General features: G+C 55.4%; 2 protein-coding genes across 4 annotated transcripts; one reads left to right on the forward strand and one right to left on the reverse strand.

Moving 5' to 3' along the window:
- The first annotated feature begins 2,002 nt into the window (after positions 1 to 2,002).
- Positions 2,003 to 10,459, forward strand: POLR2C (RNA polymerase II subunit C). Its single transcript, XM_060083931.1, has 9 exons — positions 2,003 to 2,124; positions 2,309 to 2,358; positions 4,517 to 4,585; positions 4,728 to 4,780; positions 7,459 to 7,587; positions 8,355 to 8,406; positions 8,532 to 8,700; positions 8,846 to 8,920; positions 9,523 to 10,459. The coding sequence occupies exons 1-9, from the start codon at positions 2,039 to 2,041 to the stop codon at positions 9,665 to 9,667; spliced, it is 828 nt and encodes a 275-aa protein (XP_059939914.1). The 5' UTR covers positions 2,003 to 2,038; the 3' UTR covers positions 9,668 to 10,459.
- Positions 10,400 to 23,627, reverse strand: DOK4 (docking protein 4). 3 transcript variants are annotated; one of them, XM_060083930.1, is made up of 10 exons: positions 23,544 to 23,613; positions 18,464 to 18,572; positions 17,717 to 17,947; positions 14,030 to 14,137; positions 13,757 to 13,871; positions 13,410 to 13,529; positions 13,126 to 13,315; positions 12,288 to 12,426; positions 11,999 to 12,122; positions 10,400 to 11,881 (listed from the first exon to the last, which is right to left on the reverse strand). In XM_060083930.1, exons 3-10 carry the CDS (start codon positions 17,780 to 17,782, stop codon positions 11,763 to 11,765), a joined length of 981 nt encoding a protein of 326 aa, XP_059939913.1. In that variant the 5' UTR covers positions 17,783 to 17,947; positions 18,464 to 18,572; positions 23,544 to 23,613; the 3' UTR covers positions 10,400 to 11,762. The 3 variants fall into 3 exon arrangements, with proteins under 3 accessions (XP_059939913.1, XP_059939911.1, XP_059939912.1); XM_060083928.1 differs by having other exon boundaries at positions 10,400 to 12,122; XM_060083929.1 differs by lacking the exon at positions 18,464 to 18,572 and having other exon boundaries at positions 10,400 to 12,122; positions 23,544 to 23,627.
- Between the last annotated feature and the right edge of the window lie 803 nt (positions 23,628 to 24,430).

The following is a 24,430-nucleotide window of genomic DNA, read 5'->3' on the forward strand; positions in this document are numbered from 1 at the left end:
CCCTCACCATTAGCTCCTTTGATTCCTGTCACTAACTATTTCAGTGACACAGTCTTTAGCTTTACTAATTCTCTCAGCCTCTACACTGTCTGGGCTTCCTTTTTCAGTCTGGTTAACTGTTTCATTAGTCTGCTCAGGCTGCTGTGATGAAATATGGCACACTTCTAGAAGCTGGAAGTCCAAGATCAAGGTGCCAGCCAACTTGGTTCTTAGAACTTTCTTCCTGACTTTGCAGATGACCGCCTTCTCCCTATATTCTCACATGGCAGAGAGAGAACAAGCTCTGATGTCTCTCCCTGTTCTTACAAAGGCACTAATCTCATCATGCGAGTCCTACCCTCATGACCTCACAGAGACCCCCATTTCCAAATATCCTCACATTAGGGGTTAGAGCTTCAACATTTTGGTACATACAGCATCCCACAGCATGTGTCTTCTGCTTTGCTGTCTCCTACCCAAGTAGACTGAATGATGGGGGGAGTAACAAGCTAGTAGGAATTTCCAGTCTCTCTTTGTGTACCTTCCTCTGGGCCCTTTCTGCACCTCTCTAATTCTTTTACCTCGACATCCTGTCAAGTTCCCTGCAGTAGCTATTCCAGATTTCACTCTGTTCTCTCCTTTATAGGCTCTGTCTCACACTCAGAAGACTACTTGACTTCTTAATTTACTGAGATGACACAGGCTGTGTAGCAAGGGCCCCCTCAGTGCCCTTCCCCCCTGTCTCAGGAGGAGGTGTCACTCCTTGCTAAGGCAAACTCCTCCTCATCTCCTCTGATGACTCTTCTTCTGCCCCCTAAATGTTGTCCCCCGCCAAGTTCTATTTTAGGGCTTCTCTGTATAAGCTGCTGCCACCTGGGAATTCCCTGGCGGTCCAGTGGTTAGGACTCTGCGCTTCCACTGCAGGGAGCATGGGTTCGACCCCTGGTTGGGGAACTAAGATCCCACAAGCCACACGGCTCGGCCAAAAAAAAAAAAAGCTGCTGCCACCTTTTTGAAGCCCACTCTAACCTCTCTCTAGGCTGTTTAGGGGACTTTGGTAATTCTTTATTGAATGTTCAACCTATGAGACGCACACTGCCAGGCAATGGAGATGCAGGGACGAAGAACTCATACCTACTCACTGCAGCTACACAGAACTATAGATGATATCAATACATTAAAGAGCATTGTATCTTCTTGCAGTTTCAGAAGTGCATGATCCAGACTTGGGAGGTGGAAGGGAAAGGGTATAAACCTATTGTTCAAGTATACTTTGCAAAAGTGTACGTTCATCCCTCGGTATCCATGGGGATTGGTTCCAGGACACCTGCTCCCCACCAAAACCTGTGAATGCTCAAGTCCCTTATGTGAAATGGTGTAGTATTTGCATATGACCTACACATGTCCTCCCATATAATTTAAATTATTTCTAGATTACTTAGAATACCTAATACAATGTTTAATGCTATGTAAATAGTTGTAAATACAATGTAAATGCTATATAAATAGTTGCTGGGCCTACAGCAAATTTGCTTTTTTGGAACTTTATGGAAAATTTTTTTTTTGATCATCAGTTGGTTGAATACACGGATTCAAAACCCTTGGATACGGAGGACAGACTGTACTTTTATTCTTCCATAAATGTATAGACTTCATTCTTTTAAAAAACGTTACTGTATTCCTATGTTTGTATATTTAACCAGGTCTCTGTCAATGGGCAAGTAGTTTTATCTTCTGCTACAGACTGCTGCAGTGAACGTCCTTGTAGATGTATCTTTGCTTACAGCTGCAAGTACTTCTGCAGTATGAATTCCTAGAAGTGTTATTGTTGAGTCAAGCGCGTGTGCATGTTTTGCCAAATCGCCCTCCAAATGGTTGAACCTGGTGCCCTTTAGAGAAGGGGGCGGGGGTGGAAAAAACGTTGGGCCTCCGAGCAGCAGGTGGCGTTCTGAGCGCCTCTCCGCCGAAGCGGCAAGGCCGCGCCGACCGACTTCCGGTGGCGGCGTTGGCGCAGGCGCAGTACAGCCGACGCTGGAGGCCGAGCGAGTGGTGGATCGCGATGCCGTATGCCAACCAGCCTACTGTGCGGATCACGGAGCTCACCGACGAGAATGTCAAGTTCATAATCGAGAATACGGACCTGGCGTAAGGCTGCTGAGGGAAGAGGCTGGCGGCTCTGGAGAGCCGCGGGCCCCAGCCTAGGTGGGGCGGGGGTCATCTTTCCAGAACTGGCCCCCCGGGCCAGGGCTTTTGCTTTGGGAACCGTGGGTCGCGGGGCCGGCCTGTCGAGGCTGCGGTGCCCACACGCCGCTTGGTTTTCATTCCTCAGGGTGGCAAATTCTATCCGGAGGGTCTTCATCGCTGAGGTGCCCATAATAGGTAAGCGACCCCCGCCTCGTTACCAGGGCCACCAGGTCTCCCCCCATATCTTGGCGCTCCTGCCTCCAGCCTTGGTTTGGGCCGGGGATAGGGGCGCTGAGAGAACAGTAATGCTGCAGACTTGATTGGTCCCTGTGCCCTTGGCCCTGGGCCACTCTGGTCACCTCCCTGGCTCCCACGGGCTATTTAGTTCCACTCTTCCACGTGCGTTGGTGGAGAGCACGGGTTCAGGAGTCTGTGGACTTGGGTTTGAATCCTGTTTTCACTTACTGTCTCTGTGAAATTTGGGCAAGTTATTAAACTGTGTGCTGCAGTTTCCTCTCTAACGTTCGGACACTAATAGTAATTATCAGGGTGATGTCAAGTATTAAGGAGGTACTCTCTGTGCATTGTGTTCAGTGAGTGTCTAGTACCGGTAGATGTGAATCTGTTCCGTCAACTGTATTTAGGGAGCATATAAGCACCAGGCAGTGGAGCTAGGCACTGGGAACGCAGAGCTGTAAAGTACAGGGTTCCTGCCCTCCAAAGGCTCACAGTGAAGTTGCAGGGGAAAGATGAATTCACAGACAACCCAAATGCAAGACAGACTTTTGGATCAATTAAGGAGAAGCATAGCTACAGGGCCCTTGGCTCCTAGAAGAGGGAGAATCTGTTTCTGCTTTGGTTCCAGCCACTCCGCACTAGGTGTTCTACACGTTTACAGATAAACTACAAATATCTTCTGAGCGTCAGCTCAGAGAGTTTGAGTTAGGAAAAAGAAATGGAAGTCATAGTTGCTGCATCAAGTGTGCAAACTCCTAAGGAAATAAGCAGGCCAAATGATTGGTAAAGAAGAGAACGTTATAGTTTTTCCACCATTACCACCCCCAGAGACTTTTTCAACTCAGAGCTTGGAGGGCTGGTCCTCCTTCTCTGCCTAATCACTCCATGTCCCGGGGCCTTAGTTCCATCATGAGTAATATGAGGGACTTGTGCTTTAGGATGCAGCCCTGACATTCTAAGTGCCACTTTTCCCACAAATAATATTGAGCACCTGCTGCATTCCAGGCCCCAGCTAGGAATACAGAAGTTAAGACATCTGAAGACCCTGCCCCAAGGAATTTTTGAAGCATGAGATAGAGACAAGACACACAAATATAACACAAGGCAAAATATGACAGGTGTCTTAAGAGAAGTCTGGTCAGAGTTCTGGGAGGGAGGAGCTTACAGAGACAGAGTGTTCGTCTCTGTATCATGGAGGGCAGGCAAGGCTTGCTTTATAGGAGGCTCAGAGGATTTTCAGCTGCACGGGAGAGGTTAAGGGCGTGCCGGTGGGAGGAAAGACGCAGAGGCAGGAAAGCTTGGCTCATGGTCCTTGTTTGGCTTGGGTTGAGGAAGCAATAGGAAGCATAGGACAAAGCAGGTTGGGGCTAGGTCATGTCTGGTCCTCTTCTGACCTCCATACCTAGTGTCCATGCCCCTCATTGGGCAGTTGGGCTCCAGTGCCATTTGATTAATGAATTTAATTGTTTATGTGCAGATGTTTATTTATGAATGAATGAGTGAATGTGTGTTTAAGTCAGGTGTGTGTGACAGGTACAGTTCTTACCATCCTACTAGCTCATTGCTGGTAGGGATTGGGTTGTATACTTAGTATGCCTCGCTCATTAAAGGATTCTGTAAGCATTAGTTGGTTGAGTGATAATAAAGTATTAAATTGAGTAATCTGAGTAATCTGGTCACTATATCATAAAATGAGATGTGGACCATAAGTCTGTGTTACTTCTGTGAGGTTTGTCTGACTTTCAGGTGCTCTTGGATTTGGTGTTGGCATGAATAGCAGATTTAAGTGCTTCCCACAGAAATACTCAGCTCAAAGAAACATGTTCCCACTCCCGTGGTATTCTCTAATAAGTCAGTGTTTTTTGGGTGGTACAGGGAACTCTCTGCATCAGATCCACCTGAGCAGGGAAGTAGGGTGTGTGTGGTTCTTGTTAAAACGCAGCTTCCTGGTCCCCACTCCAGAGCTGTGGAATCTGAGTCTCTGGCAGCCTGGCCAGGCCTCTGCAATTTCATAAGCATTAGATGATTTTTAAATCTGGAGAACGATTCCTCTTGTCTTTAGATGAATGTGGTGGCTAAACTACGTGTCTCCTTTTCTGCTTCCTTCATTCTTTAGCAATTGACTGGGTTCAGATTGATGCCAATTCCTCAGTCCTTCACGACGAGTTCATTGCTCACAGGCTTGGTGAGTGCTGGGTTTGGAGAGTTAAAGGGAGGGGGCTGTTCCGGTGTCAGAGGAGGAAGCCTCCTCACTCCCAGGGGGACTTCGGGGTTCTCCTTTTGGCTTGGCCCCTTGGCCTTCTTTAATGTGCTTTTCTGTCTTCCAGGATTAATTCCCCTCACAAGTGATGACATTGTGGACAAGCTGCAGTACTCCCGGGTATGCTGTGTGCTTGGGTGGAAGGTCGGAAGTGGGGGGAGGCAGGGAACCTTAGTTCTTACAGGGATTTTTCCCGACATCTTGCTTTCAGCTTTTAGAAAGACAATGTGGAGATGTTGTCTAGAGCCCAAAGCAGGCATTGATTGGTCTTTGGTTCTGATGGGACCTCAGATCGATTAGTCTCAAGGGGCATCGGGGAGTCTCATTAGCCAGCCACATAAGAGGGGGCATACTCCTGGATGCCCATTTATATGGAACATGTGGGGCTGTTCCTCTTCAGACTCTGCTTTCCAGAGCATCTCTTCCCAGGGACAGGGGCCTAGGAGGCTAAAGGAAGGCGACAGAAGGTTAGGGAGTGAGGACAAGGAGCAGAGGGAGTGAGAGCTGTCCCACCGAGCAGCACCTGAGTGACTAGGGTGCTGGTGTCTGCAGCTTTATGCCTCACCCCGTAAGTTCTGCTAGTTAAACACGGCTCCCTTCCTCTAGGGCCAGGTTTGCACTTCCATGACACGTTAACAGGCTTAGAACTAGGGAGAGTGTAGGACAGGATTAGGTTACCTGCATCCTTTCACCAGAGCTGCATTAAGTAACAGCTTGAGACTGTTCCTCCTTGATGGCTTTAGGTGATCCTGAATCAGCCCATTTTCTAATATTCCCGAGGGCACGTCATTTTTATGGTGGCTAATTTGATGTATTTTGTAAATTTATATGTGTTTTTTAAAAGAACTATTCAAGCACACAGCAACGTGTGGAGCTAATATAACAAATAGGCATGCTCCTGCCAAACCGGTTGTCACATTTTAACATTTCACCATTTTGCTTCACATCTCCAGAGTCTGGTTTTTTTTTTTTTTAATTATTTTTATTTTTATTGTTGGCTGCAGTGGGTCTTCGCTGCTGCGTGCGGGCTTTCTGTAGTTGCAGTGAGCCGGGGCTACTCTTTGTTGTGGTGCATGGGCTTGGTCGCTCCGCGGCATGGGGGATCCTCCCAGACCAGGGATCGAACCCATGTCCCCTGCATTGGCAGGCGGACTCCCAGCCACTGTGCCACCAGGGAAGTCCCCAGAGTCTGTTTTTAAGAAATAAATCATCACATGTATTGGTGAAGACAGTTGTACAACCAGTTGAAGACCAGTTAGTCAGTATCTTATATAAAGATACGCATCCCCCATGACCTAACAGTTCCTTCCATTAAGTTTGTTTCTAGTATTGCATTTACTGAACAAAGATGGTATGGAATTGTTTGTTTTTTTTCTGAAAATCTTCAGAAAAGTGAAAAGTAGAATAAATACTCACTGTCTTTTCACCTGTAATATCCAGTTGTTGATATTTTGCTATATTTGCTTTGTGTTTCATATAGATGTGATTTTTGCTGAACCATCTGAAAGAATGTTGCAGAAATCATGACATTTCTCCCCGTAGCTACATCAGCATGCATGTCCTAAAAATAAGGATATTTTCCTACATAGCAACACTTATCATGCCTAGGAAAATTAGCCGTGATTTGTACCATCTATCTACAGTCAAAATTCAGATTTTCCTAGTTATCCTCAAAATGTCCTTAACTGTTTTTTTGTCTTGGCTGCACCACGCGGCTTGCAGGATCTTAGTTCCCTGACCAGGGATTGAACCCGCTCCCGTGGCAGTGAAAGCGAGGAGTCCTAAGCACTGGACCGCCAGGGAATTCCCCTTAATTGTTTTTTGTTTGTGCGTCTGTCATTCATGCATTGCATTCAGTTGTTACACCTCTTTAGTCTCTTGATCTCTTGAACAGACCCCTCTCTTTTCATTTTTTTTTTGAGGTTAAGTACCTTTTCATATTTTTGTCTTCCATTACATTTTGATTCTTTAATTTCATATTTGTGAGTGATTCAGTCTCAAGGGTCTAGGATGCCTTCCCGTCTCACCTGTGTGTGATTGCAGACTATCCAGGTATGGCCCCTAGATCTTCCTCCTTGTCTTGAAAACATCGAAAATAGGTTGGATTTTCCTCACTGGCCTGAGGGGGAGAACAGTTTGCTTGATTACATTCTAGTAACTCTCTTCTTGCCTGAAGTTAAACGGTAGCAGCTAATCTCTAATAGGGGAGTGTTTCAAGAATCAGTTTAAAGAATGGCAAACTTGAGAATTATTGAAGCCAAGTGATGCTTACATTGTGGCAGTCTCTTACACTCTTCTCTGCTTTTGTGAAAAAATTTCCGTATGAAATTTTTTAAGAAAAGGTCAGTAGTCTGGAATTTAAAATGTACTTTTTTCTATTGTTCCCTGGATTATTTTATTTTAAATGGTAATTGCATTCCCAGGCTAGTCCACTTAGCTCAGGGGATGCTGAACTATGCAGTGTGAAAGCCTCTTCCTTCTTACCGCCTTGGTTCTCTGAGAAAGAGCACTCTGAGGGCAGGGTGAGATGTTAGTGTGTCTCCCAGTGGTGGCCTGGCAGCGAGGGGTGGGAAGGACATGTGGATGCCAGCGTATAGGTGGTCTCTGAGCTGGGACGCACCTGCCCTTGAGCAGCCTGAGAGTGGTGTGCAGCTGGACACAGCCCACGAGAGCCTGGAGGCTGTGATCCACCCTCTCCCAGATGAAGAACCTTAAGGAACAGGGTATTAGACGTGGGGAGCCAAGCCAGGATTCGCCATCTCTCCGCAGACTCACTCCTGCCTCTCTTCCTGCCTCAGGACTGTACGTGTGAAGAGTTCTGCCCCGAGTGCTCGGTGGAGTTCACCCTCGACGTGCGGTGCAACGAAGACCAGACGCGTCACGTCACGTCTCGAGACCTCATCTCCAACAGCCCCCGGGTCATTCCGGTCAGGAACGCCCTCCCTACTCAGGACCTTTGCTCTTCTGGCTCCAAGTGGGCCAGATTGGGGTGTATTCTTATAAGACACCGATTTTCCCTGGGTTACCCTCTGCATTAACCTAAGCCTGATGCCTAGAAGTGCTAATAATTCTGGACTCTTGCCAGCGTGGGCAGAAGCATTGGTGCTGTGGGCCCTGTCCCCTAAGGACCCTTTTAAAGGCCATGGCACTGTTTTTTTTTTTTTTTAGATGTTGGGGGTAGGAGTTTATTAATTTATTTATTTTTGCTGTGTTGGGTCTTCGTTTCTGTGTGAGGGCTTTCTCTAGCTGTGGCAAGCGGGGGCCACTCTTCATCGCAGTGCGCGGGCCTTTCACTATCGCGGCCTCTCGTTGCGGAGCACAGGCTCCAGATGCGCAGGCTCAGTAGTTGTGGCTCACGGGCCTAGTTGCTCCGCGGCATGTGGGATCCTCCCAGCCCAGGGCTCGAACCCGTGTCCCCTGCATTAGCAGGCAGATTCTCAACCACTGCGCCACCAGGGAAGCCCCCATGGCACTGTTTTGACTGGGGAGGTTGTCACAAAGCCATGAGGTAGGGGTTAGAGGCCAGTAACCAGCACAGACGGGGTCCTAGTAGGCACTTCTACCACCACCTCCTCAGGTATCCTTTCCTCGGCTCGGCAGGTTGTGGTCTGGAGGTGCCGGGAGGTGGGTGGCAGAAGGGGTGCGTGGGGAGATGCGCAGCAGCTAATAAGTGCCTCCGTCTGGGCCCCTACAGGTGACATCCCGGAGCCGAGATAATGACCCCAACGACTATGTGGAGCAGGATGGTAAGGGCCCGAGGGGCGGAGACCAGACCCAGTCTCGCGCTGCCCGGCCCTCCAGTGGCGCTGCAGGTCAGACCGCGGAGAGCCGTGCCTCTGCTGGCCCTCGACTGACTCACATCTCCCCACAGACATTCTCATCGTCAAGCTGAGAAAGGGCCAGGAGCTGAGGCTTCGAGCTTATGCCAAAAAGGGCTTTGGCAAAGAACACGCCAAGTGGAACCCGACTGCAGGCGTGGCTTTTGAATACGATCCCGACAATGCCCTGAGGCACACGGTGTACCCCAAGCCGGAGGAGTGGTATGTTCCTGCTGGGAGTGAAGGCAGGCAGGGTGGGCGGGTGTGGAAATGGCTCCTGGTGACCGAGATGGGGCAGCCTCACTATGAGACACGGGTGCCCTCAAAGCGGCAGTAGCAACCTGGGCTGCTCTGTGTTTGACCTCAGGCCAAAGAGTGAGTACTCAGAGCTGGACGAGGATGAGTCGCAGGCGCCGTACGACCCCAACGGCAAGCCGGAGAGGTAAGAGCCTGGTCTGGCACTTGAAGGTAACGTGTGTAAGGACGTACAGTTCTGATGCAGCCTCTGAGTTAGGGAGACCCTTTCCCGCCCATCCCAGTTCCCCTCAGCTGAGGAGGGGCTGGTAACTGCTGAACCCACGGTATGTGCACATCCAGGCAGATTATCATCCCCCTTTTGGTCGCTGGGGGGAAGGGGGGCCCTCCAGTTATCCAGACTGTTCCTAGTCTGATTTTTCAGCTCCCAAAGAAAGATAAACCTAGGATCAAACCTAGGGCCCAAAACTGACCAGAGCCTTCTAGTGACGAACATGAAAATGGTGGAGCAGGTGACTGCATGCTTACCTTTCTCTTTCCCCTCAGTGTAGGATACATCCATACACAGGTGTTTTGAGATATTTTTTTGTTAGCCGTGGCCTCCTCGAGGTCCTGCAAAGTGCCCTGGGACCACTGTTTGTAAGAGGTTGGATGGAGGTCAACCCTGGGGCAAGGTCGAGTTCATGGGGAGAAAGGAGTCAGGACCCAGGAGGGAGGCGGGCCTGTGGCCATGGCTCAGGCCGGCCTGCCTGCCTCATGGAGGGCTCTCACCAGACTCTTGCCTCTCAGGTTTTACTACAACGTGGAGTCCTGTGGCTCTCTGCGCCCTGAAACCATTGTCCTGTCAGCCCTGTCTGGATTAAAGAAGAAGCTGAGTGATTTACAGACCCAGTTAAGCCACGAGATCCAGAGTGATGTCCTGACCATAAACTAGCTGCAGCTCACCTGTTTCAGCAGCACAGCAGTTGAATTTTAGGTCTCTCCTGAGACTCCAGATTTTGGCTCCTGGGGACTGGACAGCTGTTGCTCAAGCTTCCTGGCAAGGCTTCAGTACCAATTAGAAAGGTAGCAGCCGGGAAGGGCAGGTCCATCCCAGCCTTGCGCAGTCACAGATTACCAGGGCCAGCACTGCTGTTGGAGGCAGGACGGTCCCTTCCTAGACATTTAGCATCCCCGGCCCTGCCTGCTGATGGGCAGTAGTGCTGCCGGGAACATCCCTTCTGCCTTGTATCTCAGTGTGCCTCAGGGGGCCACGGCGTTCCCCTGTTGAGAACCACTGAGCTGAAGGCTCATCTTTTGGGTATTTCAGTTCTTTACTTCAAATCCTTCCTGTTCACAAGTTGGAATGTTCACTGTTGTACCTTAGGCTTCTGTGTTAGCGCTGAATCTAGAACCCTCACTCAGGCTCCTGCCAGCCCTTCCAGTCCCTGCCCCGGCCAGCCTACTGGTTCTTCACTCAAATTCCCAGATGTCCCTAATTTGAGAATCCTGTGAGAGTAGTGTTAGGCCCAGGCTATCCCCCTCTTCCCGCCAGTAAGCCTTGTATTTTGTTCTCTACCCATGAGTTTTGAACGTCACCAACAGTGGCCAGGGGCAGCCTGGCAGGGGAAGCCTGGAGAAAACCAGAGATCTAGTACAAAAAGGAAGGGTTATTTATTAACAGTAGTTGTCTTTTAAAGTTTTTATTTTCGGCAATAAAGAGCAAAACGTACGTAATCGCCTTCATGCGTCATCGTGCCACTAGCCAAGCCAGCCAGCTCTGCCCCCCCTCCGTGGCCTTTGGGCTCCCTTCAGGCTAGCTTCTTCCTCTAGGTGGTCATTCCCTGGGTCAGGGTCAGAGCTGAGCGGGCTGTGGCCACCTCCCGGGCTCCGGTGCTCTGTCGGAGGGGGCCTCTTGCTTTATCATCCTCCTGCCACGACTTGAATAATGGTTATTTACAAGAAGGTCTGTTCCCTCAAATCAGAACCCTAAAATATTAAAAACAACCCAACACACACGCAACCAAAGGTTTGATGTGAGTAAAAAGATAGCCCTTCTGCACGGTCGTCAGTAAATACCAGCACTAGAAAATCAGTTGCTTTAATTGCATTTCAGCAGGGAGCCCAGCACCATATGGAGGAGGAAATGGGGGGGGGGGGGGTTGTCTTGGCTTCTGAGCACATCGGCTGCCGGAGGGAGGCCAGACAGGGCAGAGGGGCTCCCTCTGTGGGAGCACTGCCCACGCCGGTCACTGAGAGCGGGCAGCAGGGCGCTGACCCCCGCAGTCCTGCTCGGCTGGCCTGGCCCGGGGGCAGGAAAGTGCCCGGGACTGGCTGTCCTCCCCGGGCCGAGGTTACCAGCACCCCCACCCCCAGGGCGTCTCCTCAGCCTGCTAAGCATGAAGGAGTCTGGGCAGAAACCATTTTCAAGCCAGATTTTTCACCTGAGGTGTCAACCAGATGTCACCTCTGCTGAAAACTCCAAGTGCAAGGCTACCAAGTGGCACAGTGTAAGTTCGGATCCTTCCTGTGCCACTCTAGGCCCAGAGGGACTGAGAAGCCACCTGCTGTCTCCACTCCTGGGCTGCTTGGGAAAAGCCAGCAGCCAGCGCAGCAACCGGGAGTGTTTAGTGTCTCCCTCCTCTGGCCCTGGCAGCTCAGGTCCTGGCAGCAGGAGGGCTGGTACCATGGGGGACAGGGAAACTGCTGCCCTCACATTCAAAATAGCCTTGACTGTGGCCTGGTCATGGGATTAAAAAATGTGTATGTGGTGGCAGGGAGGGTCGGAGGGGGAATCTTATTAATATAGAATACATCATAAGCCATGTATATTAAAATCATTAACAGTATATAGTCCCATGGTAGCTCCAGCCCCTCACACATGCTCAGGTGGCATGGCCAGCCCTTTGCCTTGGTCCAGTCTCACCCTCAGGGGCAAAGAAGGGACCACTTGCTCCCTTTCCCCAGGCTCTTGGCCCACAGCCCCTCCATGCCATCCACGGTACGCTGCAGGCAGCCCCAGTGGTCATCTGTGCGTGCCAGCTCTGCCGTCACTGGGAAGGGGCCTTGGCCTCACTGCTGTCCCCCTGGCTGGGCTTTGGCTTTAGCAGGATGAATCTGTTGAGGAGGTCCGTTTCTGAGCTGGCCTGGGCCGTCCCATACCCCTCACCTGTGGACACAGAGGCAGGCTGAGGCCTTGGGCCCGGGACAGAAGGCCCCTGCCCAACATGCCTTGTCCTCCACAGAGCCTCCTGGCTGGTGGGGGTGGGGCCCAGCAGTGACTCACCGGCATAGCTGGAGGCCTCAGCGATGTTCTGGGAACCCGTGATGTGGTGCCAGTAGGCACTGCGGGGCAGCATGGTAGTGGGCGTGCAGGGGTATGAGTAATGTTCCGTGCCCTTGTTCAGCAGCTGTGGGGCAGAGAAGGGTCAGTGGCCAAGCCCAGAGCAGCCAGCCCAAGACCCTGCCTGCCTCTCCCGGACACACCAGCTGGAGACAGCTGCCACTCTCCCGGCCCCCGGCCCGCCCGCCCACCAGCCTCCCCCTACCCTGGACCGAGACACGCACTGCCTCACCCTCACGTTCTTCTCCATCTCCAGCAGGACCCTCTTGTGCTGCTCGGCGATGGCCAGGGTGGCACTGTGGACCCGCTGGTAAATCTGTTCCCCCTCCTGCGTCTGGAAGGTGTAGAGCCCTTCCCCGGCGTCACACATCCTGGGGACACAAGTAGCACCGAGAGCCAGGCGGTGGGTGTGCCCCCGTGTGTGTGCACACGCACAGTCAGGCTCTCGTCTGGGAACAGGCAGGGCTGTCATCCGAGGGTCTGACCACCCAGCTCAAACATGCTGAACATTTTCCATGTGCCAGGTGGGGGTCTAAATGCTTTACAAGGATTAATCCATTCCATTTTCCCCACCACCCCCACTCTGGTCTGTGTGCTACTACAGTTTCCTCTTTATTATAATTTTTCTCAAGCCATTTTACAGATGAGGAAACTGAGGCATTCAGAAGGTAACAACGAAAGTTACACGGTGGATTATACAGAATTTGAGTCTAGGCAAGCTGCCCCAGGGTTCAAGCTATACCCAGTCCTTACCATAACCCAATCTATGAGGTTAGGTACTTTTATTATCCCCTATTTGACAGAGGAGGAAACTGAGACTCAGGTCCACAATCACAGAGCTAGTCAATGCCAGTGCCAGCATCTGATTAGGGCCCGAGCCGTCTGACTTGGTAAACAGCTTCACTTGACCTACCTGCTGTGAGTCTCAATTTCTTCATCTGTAAAATGGGTTCCCCTTCAGCATGCTATGCTGATAAATAACTTAAGCTTCCAGCACAGTGCCCGGAACAAGTGAATGGCAGCTACCATCATGACCACGGTTGGACGGCGGGGAGGCGAGTGGGTCCTACCGGCCAGCCTCGAAGGTAAAGCGTGTGGCATCCCGGCCATAGCGGCGCAGTGAGCAGAGGGGCCACGAGACGAGCTTCACGCGGGGGTTGTGTACGTCCCAGAGGTAGATGTTTTCGTGGGTGATCTGCAGCTTGCACTCGCCATACACATCCAGGTTGGGGCAGGGTAGCAGGAAGACGTTGAAGCGATCTGGATGGGAGTGGACAAGTGGGCCTGGAGCTTTGTGGGGGGCCGGGGGGGAGTCTCCCTCTCACCCCCAGCCCGTGCCAGCGCCAGGCCTCACCTGTCTGCTCACACTGCACTCCTGGGGCCAGGAGGTCCGGCTCTCCCAGACTGATGTCGTTGAGCCTCGACCCCAGGCACTCCACAGAGAGAGTCTTGTACCACTCCTCTGCCTCCAGCTCTGGAGAAGACAGTCCCTCATCGTGCCGCCAGCTCAGGGGCCCGCAGCAACCCACCCCACCTGCTTCAGCCGGAGTTATCCCACCCCACCAGGCAGAGAGGGCAAGGCCAGCGGGTTCTGCGTGCCTGCCCCACCTCATCCTGGGGCTGCTCCCTCAAAGGCGCCCTCCACCCACACACATCATACCCAGGCAGAGCAGCCCACAGCCTGCAGCCGCATCCCCTCACCTGAGTCGCAGGTGAAGGTGCGTGCTGAGTCGTCGGTGAATATGATGGCCACTGCCTGTCTCTTGGTCTCCTTGGGGAGCCGTGTGACACACTTGACATTGCTGATCTCTGTCACCTGGAACAGCATCCACAAGGAACTCGGCCAGGTTGAAGCACCTCCCTCTGCATCCCCCACGGCTCTGCCACCCCCAGGAGGGTCCTCTTGGCCCTCAGGACTCTGAACAAATCATCACTGCTTACAGGTTGGGAGAGCTAGGGCCCAGGCCCCCTAACCTTGGGGCAGCCTCGGAGGCACACTGACTTCTCATCTGGATACTTCTCCAGCCGCTGGGGCCCCTTGCTGGAGGATTTCCGGAACACCAGCCAGCACCTCCGGTAGATCTGTGGGACAAGATGGCAGGGGGATCAGACCCCGGACCACTCCCAAGGCAGCCGGTGACCCTGGAGTTACCCCTGCCTACCACAGCGGGCAGGGCCGCACAGCCTTCCAGGGAGCTCAGGCCCAGGAGACCTGGGGACAGCTGACACCAGCATGACACCCTGCCCTGGGGAAGAGGCCCCTCCCGGAATTGAAAAGTCAGTCATTTCGTGGCTGGCTCTGAAAGGCTGTTCCATAAAGGGTGCTCCTGAGTTACTGTTTCCTATGAGCTCAGCTCTGGGTTTAACGTAAGTAGCCGACATTTATTGAGTGCTTCCTATTTGTACTTTTTGTTATTAGCACTCTTCACATTTAATCTCAGGGTCACTCTTGAGGTCGCTTCTCTTACCATCTCCACTTTATAGACAGGGAATGAGGCACCCAAAAATTGAGTAACAGCTAATGAATGGTGGAGCTGGTATTTAAAACAGGCTGCCTAGAACCAGGGCTGTCCTGGGAGCCCGCTGCACTAAGGTTCTGCCCAGGGCCCCAGGAGCACCCGCCACGACAGAGGCAGTGCTGCGGGGACAGGGATTAGGCCCTGGCCCGGTCCCAGCCAGCACAGCACCGTGGCCCTTGTTCTTAGAGCCGGGGGAGGGCTCTTGATGTGGGTAACACCCCCTCTTGTCTCTAGGACCTTTCACTGACCCTCTCTTTTCATTCTCTGACCAACCCTGGAGTGTAGGGAATCAGGGTTAGTTCCCTGTTCCAGCTGGGAAACCAGAGGCTCTCAGAGGTCAAGGGGCAGAACCAAGAACCTGGGGTTACCCCAGAGCACGGTGCCTTCCCGGGCAAGGTTCCTTCCTTGTCCCAACCGCTGCCCGTACCTAAATCCACCCAAATTCTCTGTAGCTTCACGGACTCCATCCAAGAGGCAAGAGCCAGGGAGCAGGAAGCCAACCACTCTCCGGGGCTAAGGGGCAAACTGGCTTGTCAGACAACCCCCCCCCAAAGGGGTGGCCCTAGCCACCTGCCTGGGCTGCTGACTCTTCCTCCCATGGCCCCCTCCCTCCCACCTTAGGCTCTCTTCCAGCCCAAAGCCTGGCTGGGATGTACCTACTCTTTCAGCAAGCACTCCAGAAGCCTGGCAGAGCCATTCCCCAGGAATCTCCAGTGCTCCTCTCACTGGCAAACAGTGGGGAGACTGAGGGGCCTAGAGCAGAGGAGGCGAAGGGGCCTCTGGGCCACAGACTCAAGCCCCCTCTCCTTCTCTGCCCTGCTGTGTGGGTACCAGGTCCTCAGCAGGCAGGATCCCAGGGTGCAGTGGGCTCAGGCAGTCCCCATCCCAAGAAGCTACTCACAACCAGGCTATTTCTGGCCCCTGAGACTAGGAGACACGTCTGTCCCTGCCCCCATGACCCTGGCTCAGCCCCTGGTCTATCCACCTAAATCCCAGCAGGCCTCAGCTCTCAGCTGGGGAGCTCCTTTAGGGCAGAGACTATATTTTATTCTCAGAATCCTCACATCCCAGTCGCCTCGTTAACAGACCTCTGCTAACAAGTGAATGATCATATGAAGGGACCGTGAATGAATGGATGGATGGATGGATGAATGAATGCACGAATGCTGCCGACCCAGATATGCCCTGCCGGGATGGGCTCCATGCCGTCTGCAGAGGCAGGGGAAGAAGTCCTGGGGGCCTGAGCACTCCGGTTGCCTGGTTACAGGACACACACACACACACACACACACACACACGCACACACACGCACACACAGCACGCACACACAGAGCCCCAGGGAGCCACTGCGCTCAAGAGCCCTCCTTCCCCACTTCTCATAGGTCTTTGATCAGCGCTTCAGAAACACTCTGCCAGAGCTCTGCCTTGGGAGGAAAGCCCTGGCAGGTAGGACGATCTGCTCCTGATCTCTTCCAGCCCTTCCCCCCTCACCTCTGTGGCTGAGGCAAGAATGGCTGCCCCGGGACAAGAGCAGCGCAAGAGCAGCTGGGTGGCCGCAGCCCCTCACAGCGGGTCTGCAGGGGGAAGGCAACTTCCCTGAGTGCGGGCGATTCCAGACTGGGCCTGGCCACGCCCCAGCCCCTAAACCCTCCCCATGACTGTGCCCACCATGGGTTCCCAGGCCTGCCCCTGGAACAGGCCTGGTTCTGAGCCCAAGCGGCCACCCCAAGTGGCTTGCCTTCCTGGGAAGCTCTGCTCTGGACAGGGCCGCAGCCCAGCTGGCCCCTGGGGACCTGACAGGTCTGGGCCCTCAGGAACGAGTCGCCACACTAGAACCTGGGCCCCCACCCCCTTGCCTCCCCACCTCAGCCTTAGTTCTTCTCCTTGTTCTGTGCGCAAAGTGGGCTCCATCCTTCTCTCAGGGCAAGAACAAGGTGGCCGATGGCCACCACGGCCCAGGTTGGGATACAGTCCAAATCCAGTTAAGATCCCAAACATGCCCACCAGCTAAGCGGCCGCCGGCCGGACAGAAGAGCTTCCCGCAGGGGCCCTGGGGGTGAGGGCACAGGAGGGGAAGGAGGTGCAGGAACCGCCCTCTTCCAAGGCCAGTCCTGCTCTGTCTGGTTCGCAGGCAGGGAAGCTGAGTATCAGAGCCCTGCTCCTCCCCCACCCCACTCAGCTGAGCCAGGAAGCCTTGAGCGGTGGGATCCCCCCACCCCATCAAGGCCATGGGGGAGGGGGGAACGGAAGGGCAGGGGACCCAGGTAAAACACAAGACTTGGGCCACCTCAGTCACCAGGGTTTCCTTTCTCCCGGGGAGACCCCTCACTGGAGGAGGGAGGAGGGTCCGGGAATAAAGGCCACTCTCGGGACAATCTCATCAAGATTATTAAATTGGTCCCCGGGGCCCCTGCTCATGCCTTTTGTGGGGTTTCCAGCAGTACGGGGTGGGAGAGGGTGCACACCCAGCAGAAGTGTGTCTGGGGCCTTATCTCCACAGGCCCTCCAAGCCCCCAGCCACCTCCAACACCTGGGAGGGAAGCAGCCTGTCCCAGGGCCACGGGCCATCCGGCCCAGCCAGGTCCTCTCTCGTAAACCACGTAAACGCCGGCTTCTGTACCCCTCCCACCACTGCCCTCCCCCCAGCAACCAACCACTCTCCTTCTCAAATGCTTTTTTTAACTGGAAAAGCAACCACCAAAGATAAATAAATAAACGCCCCTACACAGAAAGCAATGGGAAGCAGGGGAGATGAGGTACTTAAAAGCAAAGAGGCCAGGAGAGGGGAGGGAGGAAACGAGGAGGTGATGGCAGGGGGAAGTGAGAAGCCAGTCTCAGCTCGGACACAGCCCGGCATTTCCAGCCGCTGCCCTGGCGACAACTTCAACAATAGCAGGGGAGCCGCCTGCCCATCGGCTGCCACCGCTGGCCCAGCCGCTGGGATGCCAGCCAGCCAGCCCGGCTGGGGCGGGAGCTGCAGCAGGCAGAGCCGGGCCCAGGCACATGCTGGGCAGCCCGCTGGCCAGGAGCCTCGAGACCAGCAATGCACGATGCCGGGCCACAGGCGGGCAGCCGCGCACCCCGGACACGCCACCAGGTGCCAGACCAAGTTCCTTGGCAGGGCGCCCTGGAGGAGGCTCACCCCAAGCTTCCTGCTCTTCATCTTCACGTAGCCCTGCTTGACGATGTCGTTGAAATTGGTCGCCATGGTTTCTGCACCGTCTTTGAGGCTCTGGCCGGCCCAGGCGAGGGGAGGGATGCCCAGGTGGCCTCGGTTTCCTGGCTCCTCCGATCACCTGTTCGAGAGACTCCGTCGGGGCTGCCTCAGCATTGTTCTAGCAGCTCCTTCTCCCGGAGCCTGCTGGAAGTAAAACTGACAGGGAGATTACACAGTGACATCTTTCTCTTCCCCTGGCTGTCTCGCTCTTTCTTCCTTCCTCTTCCCACACTCCTCCCTCCCTGCCTCCCTCAGCCCGCCCTTCTTCCTTCCCTTCCCTCCCCACCCCAGGACGACAGAACCATTCAGGAAAACCGAGGTGGAGGCAGCTACGAGGAAAATGGTCCAGCCCAGTCCCCTCCCTCACGGCTGGGGCTGGCGGTTAACCCCTTCCTGGGAGGACTGGCTCCGGCTCCTGCTGTGGAGGTGCGGGCAGAGGAAAGGAGGTGGCCCCGAGCTGCTGTCGGGCCCTATCTCCTGCTACAACTTAGGGGTAAAGTTAGAGCAAGCCCCCCTCCCGTGCACAGGAGCCTCCATGCGGGAAAGCCTTCCCAGAGATGGGGCTCTTGGGAGATGGCACAGATTCTGGGACTCATGCTCCCCGAGGTTAGACAACTTGCCTTGTCAGTCTCAGCAGACTCCCCAATCCCTCTACCCTACCCCGTTCTATACCTGGTTCTCCTCAGCTCCAGGCAAGAGGCTGAGAATCGTCACCTCAAGCCCACTCAGGCCCTGCTCTCTGCCCCTGGAACTCTTCAGCAGCTCGTCTGGGTGCTGCTTCCTGGGTGGGAGGGCAGAGTCCAGCGGGGCGGGCTCTCAGATAAGCCTGAGGAATGTGCTGGGCAGGCTGGAGGTGGCCACTGTGGAAGCAGTCACCTCGCCCTGGCGCTGGGAAGGTCGGGCTGGTCTGTGAGGGCACTGGGTCTGGCCAGGACTTGCGGTGCCCCACATCCTGAGCACAGGCAGGAGTTAATTACATGGAGAACTAGCAATCACCTGGGCTTGGGGCAGAGGACAAAGCTGGACCACACTGAGGGGCACCAAGGGGCAGTCAATAGGCATCGGGAAAAGGGGTGCCGTCAGCTGCTCTCAGAATCAGGCAGATTACCAGATAACGAAGACTCAGACTTAGTGGGGAGGTGTCTCAGTGATGACCCAGTCCAACATCCATTCTACATCATTTTACAGTTGGGGAAAAGAAAGCTGCCCAGAAGGGATGAGCAGCACGGCCAAGGTCACACAGCAAGCCCATGGTTCAGCCAGGGACAAATAAGTTCCGGCGTGGGTGATGGAGGCAGGCCTGGGGGTGGAATGCCCCGCCACATGGCTCTGGCTGCCTGCCACCACCTAAGCCTTCTCTGCCATCCAGGCTCAGAGGCAGGGCTGTGCCAGCAACATGGCCCCCCGTGTCTCCAGGATCGCTGGGTGGGGACGGAGCAGCATTTCTGGGGTCAGCTGGGCATCTGTGCTGCCAGGACAGGGCCCTGGGGCAAGTATCCTGCTGGAGCAGCCAGCAGCCTGGCATTAATTAATCTTCTGGAGGCCTGTCGAGTCCCTAACAAGGAATAGATGTGACTACCCCAGTGAGCACACGAAAATAGGCAGAGGGACAGAGACGGTAGTGCTCCCTATGCCCCTTGTACCCCAAGAGCCTCTTCAGCACCCCTCAGTGGCCTCCCTGCCCATCCACTCGCTCTCTCCCAGCTCCCTGGGGGCCAAGACCCTTCCACACCCAAGTGGTCTGCTTTCCTCCTATAAGGTCTAGCGTGGGGTCCCCTCCCTAGCACTGACCCCCAACATCCTTGCCATACCTGGGCGCTGGCACTCAGAGAAGAGTAAGTTTTCCCAGCTCTGTCTCCACCGCCTGGGGCTGCCTTGTCCCCACAGTGAGGACCAGCTCCGTAAAAGCCCCCTCCAAGATGCCAGCTGGCTGGCTACTGGCTGAGGGTCCACAGCATGGAAGGCCCCTTTCAGAACACACCTACAGCAAACACGGGGCCCCTGGGTTCATCCAAGGCAGCCATAGATGTGGCTCAGCCAGGAACATGAATCGAACTGGCAGGTGGTCCTGCGTAAGCCACTTAACTCCTCAGCGCCTCAATTTCCCCATCAGTTAAAAAAAAAAAATGAGGATAAATCCACCTATTTTAAATGAGGAAATGAATCTATGAGGCACCTGCCTGCCCACGTTGGACCCAGAGCTTCTTTCTGCCTTGAAAACCCCAAGGGCTGTTTTTACTGCGAGAGCTGCTGCCCAGCCGAGGGCTGTGAAAGCACCCTAACCCACCTTCCACCTGCCCAGGGCAGGCCTGCTCCTTCCTGGCTCCACCAGTTACCTTCTCAGCAGCACCCCTTGAGTGGCTGCCGTCACCAAGCTCTCAGGAGCACCCGTGCCATGTCTGTCCACAGTCCCACACCCCACGCCCTAGAAATAAACCCACAGAGACAAACCACTGGGAAGAGCAACCTTCCAGGGGAAGCCTGGGTGTCAAAGGGCCTGGCAGCCCACACTGGCCTGGAGTCACAGGTGGTGCTGATCTTACTCAGTCGCTAATGAATATGCAAGAGCAAGACCCACGCTGGGGCCCAAAGTGGCAGGGCAAAGGGGAGCCGGGGAGGAGGGAGAGAGGGGGAAGAGCCAACAGGTAGACTCACAAATTTGATGGGCGATGGGAACAGGTGAGAGGGGGCACCCCGAGCCAACCCATGCCCCAAAGGGACTGCACTGTGTTAAGCAACAGAAGTGGCCCCAGGCTGAGCCTGTGCGGACCCAATGAGGCATCAAGGGATGGAGAGCAGCTGAGCTCAGCAGGCCAGGAACTGGGAAGGCAGCCCCCGCCCTGCGGCACCTGGGGCCACTTTCCCCATCACTCCTGAACACCCACCAGCTCTGCCCCTCACGAGCCTAGAGCAGGGGAAAAGGCCCCGCTAACTGGAGAGGGCCTGTGGTCTCAGGTGTGCAAGGTCAGCTCTGAGCACCCAGAGGGGCTACACAGGACGCCCAGCAGCCCCCTCAGCACTGCGGTAGGGAGCAGGCACCCCCGTTCCTCCTCCCAACCTCGCATCGAAGCAGCTGCTCAACCAGAGATGGTCCCCGCCCTGGACCAGGTCACCGCTGGCTCCTCCAGAAAGAGGAGGAGCCCCCCTCTCCCAGGAAGGGCAGGTGTCCTGTGCGGAGGGGGCACGAGACTCCCTGGTGCCCAGCAGAGAGGTGGGGAGCGGCCCCCTGCTCACCTGCCCCATGCGGCAGCCGTCTAAGCACCCCTCCCTGCACCTTGATTCTGCCTGGAGGCTTTGGCTCCAGAACAAACGCTACCTGCTGCTGTTGGCAAGCAATGACTGAGCGGGAGCGGCTGCCTGCCTGGCTGGGCCTCCCCACCCCATGACAGATCGGATCTTATCAGGGCTTCAGGGACAGCCCTACCTGGACACTTGGACACCGTCTCACTGACGGCTCGCTGTCTCCACCCCCCGCAAAGATCCCATTGGCGGGACTCTCTCCGGCATGAGGGACATTTCCCATCAACTGCCTGGTCCTCTCTACCCCTGTGTGATTATTATCAGGGGCCAGGAGGAGGTCATCCCCTCCCCAGACGGCCCCACCCCTGACCTCCACCCATGCAAATCCCCACAAGCAACCACCACGTGAAACACTGCAGGTCCCAAGATGGGTGGCAAAGACAGATCAAAAACCAACGGGGGGTGGGGGGGAGTTCCCTGGTGGCACAGTGGTTAAGAATCCGCCTGCTAATGCTGGCTACACTGGTTCGAGCCCTGGTCCGGGAAGATCCTACATGCTGTGGAGCAAATAAGCCCATGAGCCATAATTACTGAGCCTGTGCTCTAGAGCCCGAGCTCCACAATGAGAAGCCACCGCAATGAGAAGCCCGTGCACCGCAACGAAGAGTAGCCCCCGCTCAACGCAACTAGAGAAAGCCGCACACAGCAACGAAGACCCAATGCACCCAAAAATAAATAATAAGTAAATTAATTATTTAAAAAAAAAAACCAACTGGGCAGAGAAGACTGGCGGGAGGAGAGGACATCTGAACAGCCCTCCAGTTAGGAAAGTGGTACTGTCTCCACACCAATGCCACTCCGCTCTCTCCAGGATGCCTGCCCACCCGTCCAGCCTCATCTACCCCGGGGTTGGTCTTCTTTCTGTTCTTCAACATGCCTAACTCCTACCCACGCAGGATCACTGCACTTGCTCTTCCCTGCCTAAAACTCCGTTCCCTCAGATGGTCCAAGGTTCATTCTACTGCATCATTCAGGTTTCAGCTCCAAGACCGTCACTTCAGAGAGGTCTTCCCAGACCACGCTGGCCAAAGGAGCTCCCCAGTCAGCCTCTATCGCAACACCCAGTTTCACTGTCCCCACATATCACTATAGGGTTTGCCTCTTCATCTGCTGATTTGCTACTCGGCCACTCCCTGTCTCCTACAGCGCCCTAGAATGTCAGCTTCCTGATGGCTAGGTCGTGTCTGTCTAGTTAATGGCTCCATCCCAGCACCTAGAACGGTGCCTAGTGTGGCATAGGTGCTCGGTATTTGGGGACTGAAAACATAATTATTTCCAGGACTTGTTCTCCTCATCCCTTCTCCCACCACCTGGTCAGACCCAGCTCAACTTCCAGAGATGTGTGAGCAGCAGTGGGTTCCCATCTCCCTGGGCCCCAGACCCACAGTTTGGTTCAAAGCTGATCCGGGGAGGAGACAGCACTGCTGACACTGTGTCCAGGCCTGGCCAGGTGGCCCCACCTTGGCCCCGGTTGTTGGATGAGGTCATGCCCAGCTCTGCTGCCCTGACTGAGAGGGAAGAGCTAGAAGTAGCCAGTGCCCAGGCTCAGAGGGGCAGGCAACTGGGCGGGAGGGGGCACAGCTCCTGAGACCCATCCCAGGTGGGGGACAGGAATGGCCTGCACTGGAGCCACATCCCCTGAAAGGGGCAAGAAAGGAATCTGCACTAAATAAATAAGCCCGGCCTCGAACTGCTGCTGTGAATCCTGCCAGGCTTGTCTCTGCCCTTGACTCTCAGCCCCCTACACCCGAAACGCTCCATCCAAGTCTCCTGGCAACTGTCACGCACCCACTGCTGGGGACAGGGAGACTGCACAGAGGCCCTGCTCTGCCCACCTTACCCAGGTGCCCAGGCTCCGCTCGTGCCCCTCTGCAGTGACAGAAAGCATTTAACTGGAAGCAGGGCTTTGGGCGTTCTGGGAGAGGAAGTGGACAGGACCCCAGAACCAGGTAAGAAGAATCAAGGAAAGGAGGCAGCTGGCTCCTCCTTTAAGTTGTAGGGTAGGAACCATTTGCAGGTAGGGTGGGCAGCAGGGGGGCAGATGGAGAAACTGTTGGAATTTGGGGGTGGGGTTTGAGAGAGCAAGAGGCCATGGGAGCAGGAAGGGTGGGAGGAGGATGGGGGCTGTGATGCGCTGGGTTATGCCCCTTCGGGATGGCAGGCCCAGGGCCAGGGAGTACAGGGGCCTGGGCTCCTCCGATGAGTGAGTGTTGGGTAGGCGTGAGGTCAGGCCCCGACCTGGGCTCCCCTGGAGAGGAGAGCTGGGGGTAGGTGGAGCTCGGGGGGTAGTTTTCAGGGGCCGGGGCTGGCTTTTGGAGGTGGACCCCTGAGGCCCCCCACAGGGTAGGAAGGTCCCACGGGCTTGGAGAGTTCTCAGGCTGGAGTCGCCGAGGGTCTCGAGAGTTCCAGCGCGGCCTAAGGCCCCCTCCCCGCCTCGCGCCCCCCTAGTTACCTGGGCGCCGCGGCCCCTGCTGGGGGCGCTGGCTCGGCGGGCGGCGGGCCAGACTCATGCCCGCGTCACGGCGCGGCCGGCGGGGGCGGCGGGGCGGCGGCGGCGGCGCCCGGCGCCGGGTGGGGACTGCGAGGAAGGTGCAGCCGCCCAGCTCGGTTCGGGCTGGGGCTCGGCGGCACTGCCCAGCAGCCCGGCTCCAGCCACTCCGCCCCGCCCCGCCCCTCCGGCGCGGCGCCCCAACCCCCGGCGGCCCGCCCCCGCCGTATTCCTCCGAGCCGAGGGACACACACTTCCGTCCCGGCTTCCTTTCCCTCCCCGTCCCCCAACCAACGCCCGTCCCCATCCCCAGCTCGCCTCTGCGGCCCCTTCAGGTAGCCCTCGGTACCCCGGCTCAGCCTCACCGCCCCTCCCTGGGCCCCAGATTCCAATGTCACTTCGCCTCTCAGCCCCTGAAAGCTGAACACCACATCAGCTCCCAGCCCCCAGATCTCAACCACCACCCCGACAACTTCTACAGGAATCATACACACATCCACTGCTCCCCTATCCCCTGCAGGACGTCCGGGGCCGTCCACAGCCTAGCCAGGACCCCCAGTGACCTCCTTATCGCCCCACCCACCCACCCCCGCACAATCCAGTAGCTTCGTGCGCGCCTCTCTCCTAGCCTGTCAGCTCCCCTAGCAGTCTGCCAGCCTCTCCTTCCTCCCCTGGCCTCCTCACCGCCCTCAAAACACCCGTACTCCCATCCTACCTCCCCCTGAGACTTTGCCCTCAAGTGCCATCCCCGTTGCCCTCCATCACCTCCCAGCACACACACTCTCCTCACTGCCCCTCAGTCCTGCGCAGGTGTCTTGTCACGGCCCTGCTGGAATCACAAACCACAGGCC

The sequence above is a fragment of the Mesoplodon densirostris genome, chromosome 19 (genome assembly GCF_025265405.1).
Source record: "Mesoplodon densirostris isolate mMesDen1 chromosome 19, mMesDen1 primary haplotype, whole genome shotgun sequence".
NCBI classification, from domain to species: Eukaryota; Metazoa; Chordata; class Mammalia; order Artiodactyla; family Ziphiidae; genus Mesoplodon; species Mesoplodon densirostris.

What these genes read in the sequence shown, in the direction of transcription:
- POLR2C (XM_060083931.1), top strand. Translation starts at nt 2,039, where the DNA reads ATGCCGTATGCCAACCAGCCTACTGTGCGGATCACGGAGCTCACCGAC. An exon ending in ACAAGCTGCAGTACTCCCGG is followed by an intron (nt 4,781 to 7,458) that starts GTATGCTGTGTG and finishes TTCCTGCCTCAG; the next exon opens with GACTGTACGTGTGAAGAGTT. An exon ending in CGACTATGTGGAGCAGGATG is followed by an intron (nt 8,407 to 8,531) that starts GTAAGGGCCCGA and finishes ATCTCCCCACAG; the next exon opens with ACATTCTCATCGTCAAGCTG.
- DOK4 (XM_060083929.1), bottom strand. Translation starts at nt 17,782, where the DNA reads ATGGCGACCAATTTCAACGACATCGTCAAGCAGGGCTACGTGAAGATG. An exon ending in GCCTCCGAGGCTGCCCCAAG is followed by an intron (nt 13,872 to 14,029) that starts GTTAGGGGGCCT and finishes ATGCTGTTCCAG; the next exon opens with GTGACAGAGATCAGCAATGT. An exon ending in TTTACCTTCGAGGCTGGCCG is followed by an intron (nt 12,427 to 13,125) that starts GTAGGACCCACT and finishes TTGTGTCCCCAG; the next exon opens with GATGTGTGACGCCGGGGAAG.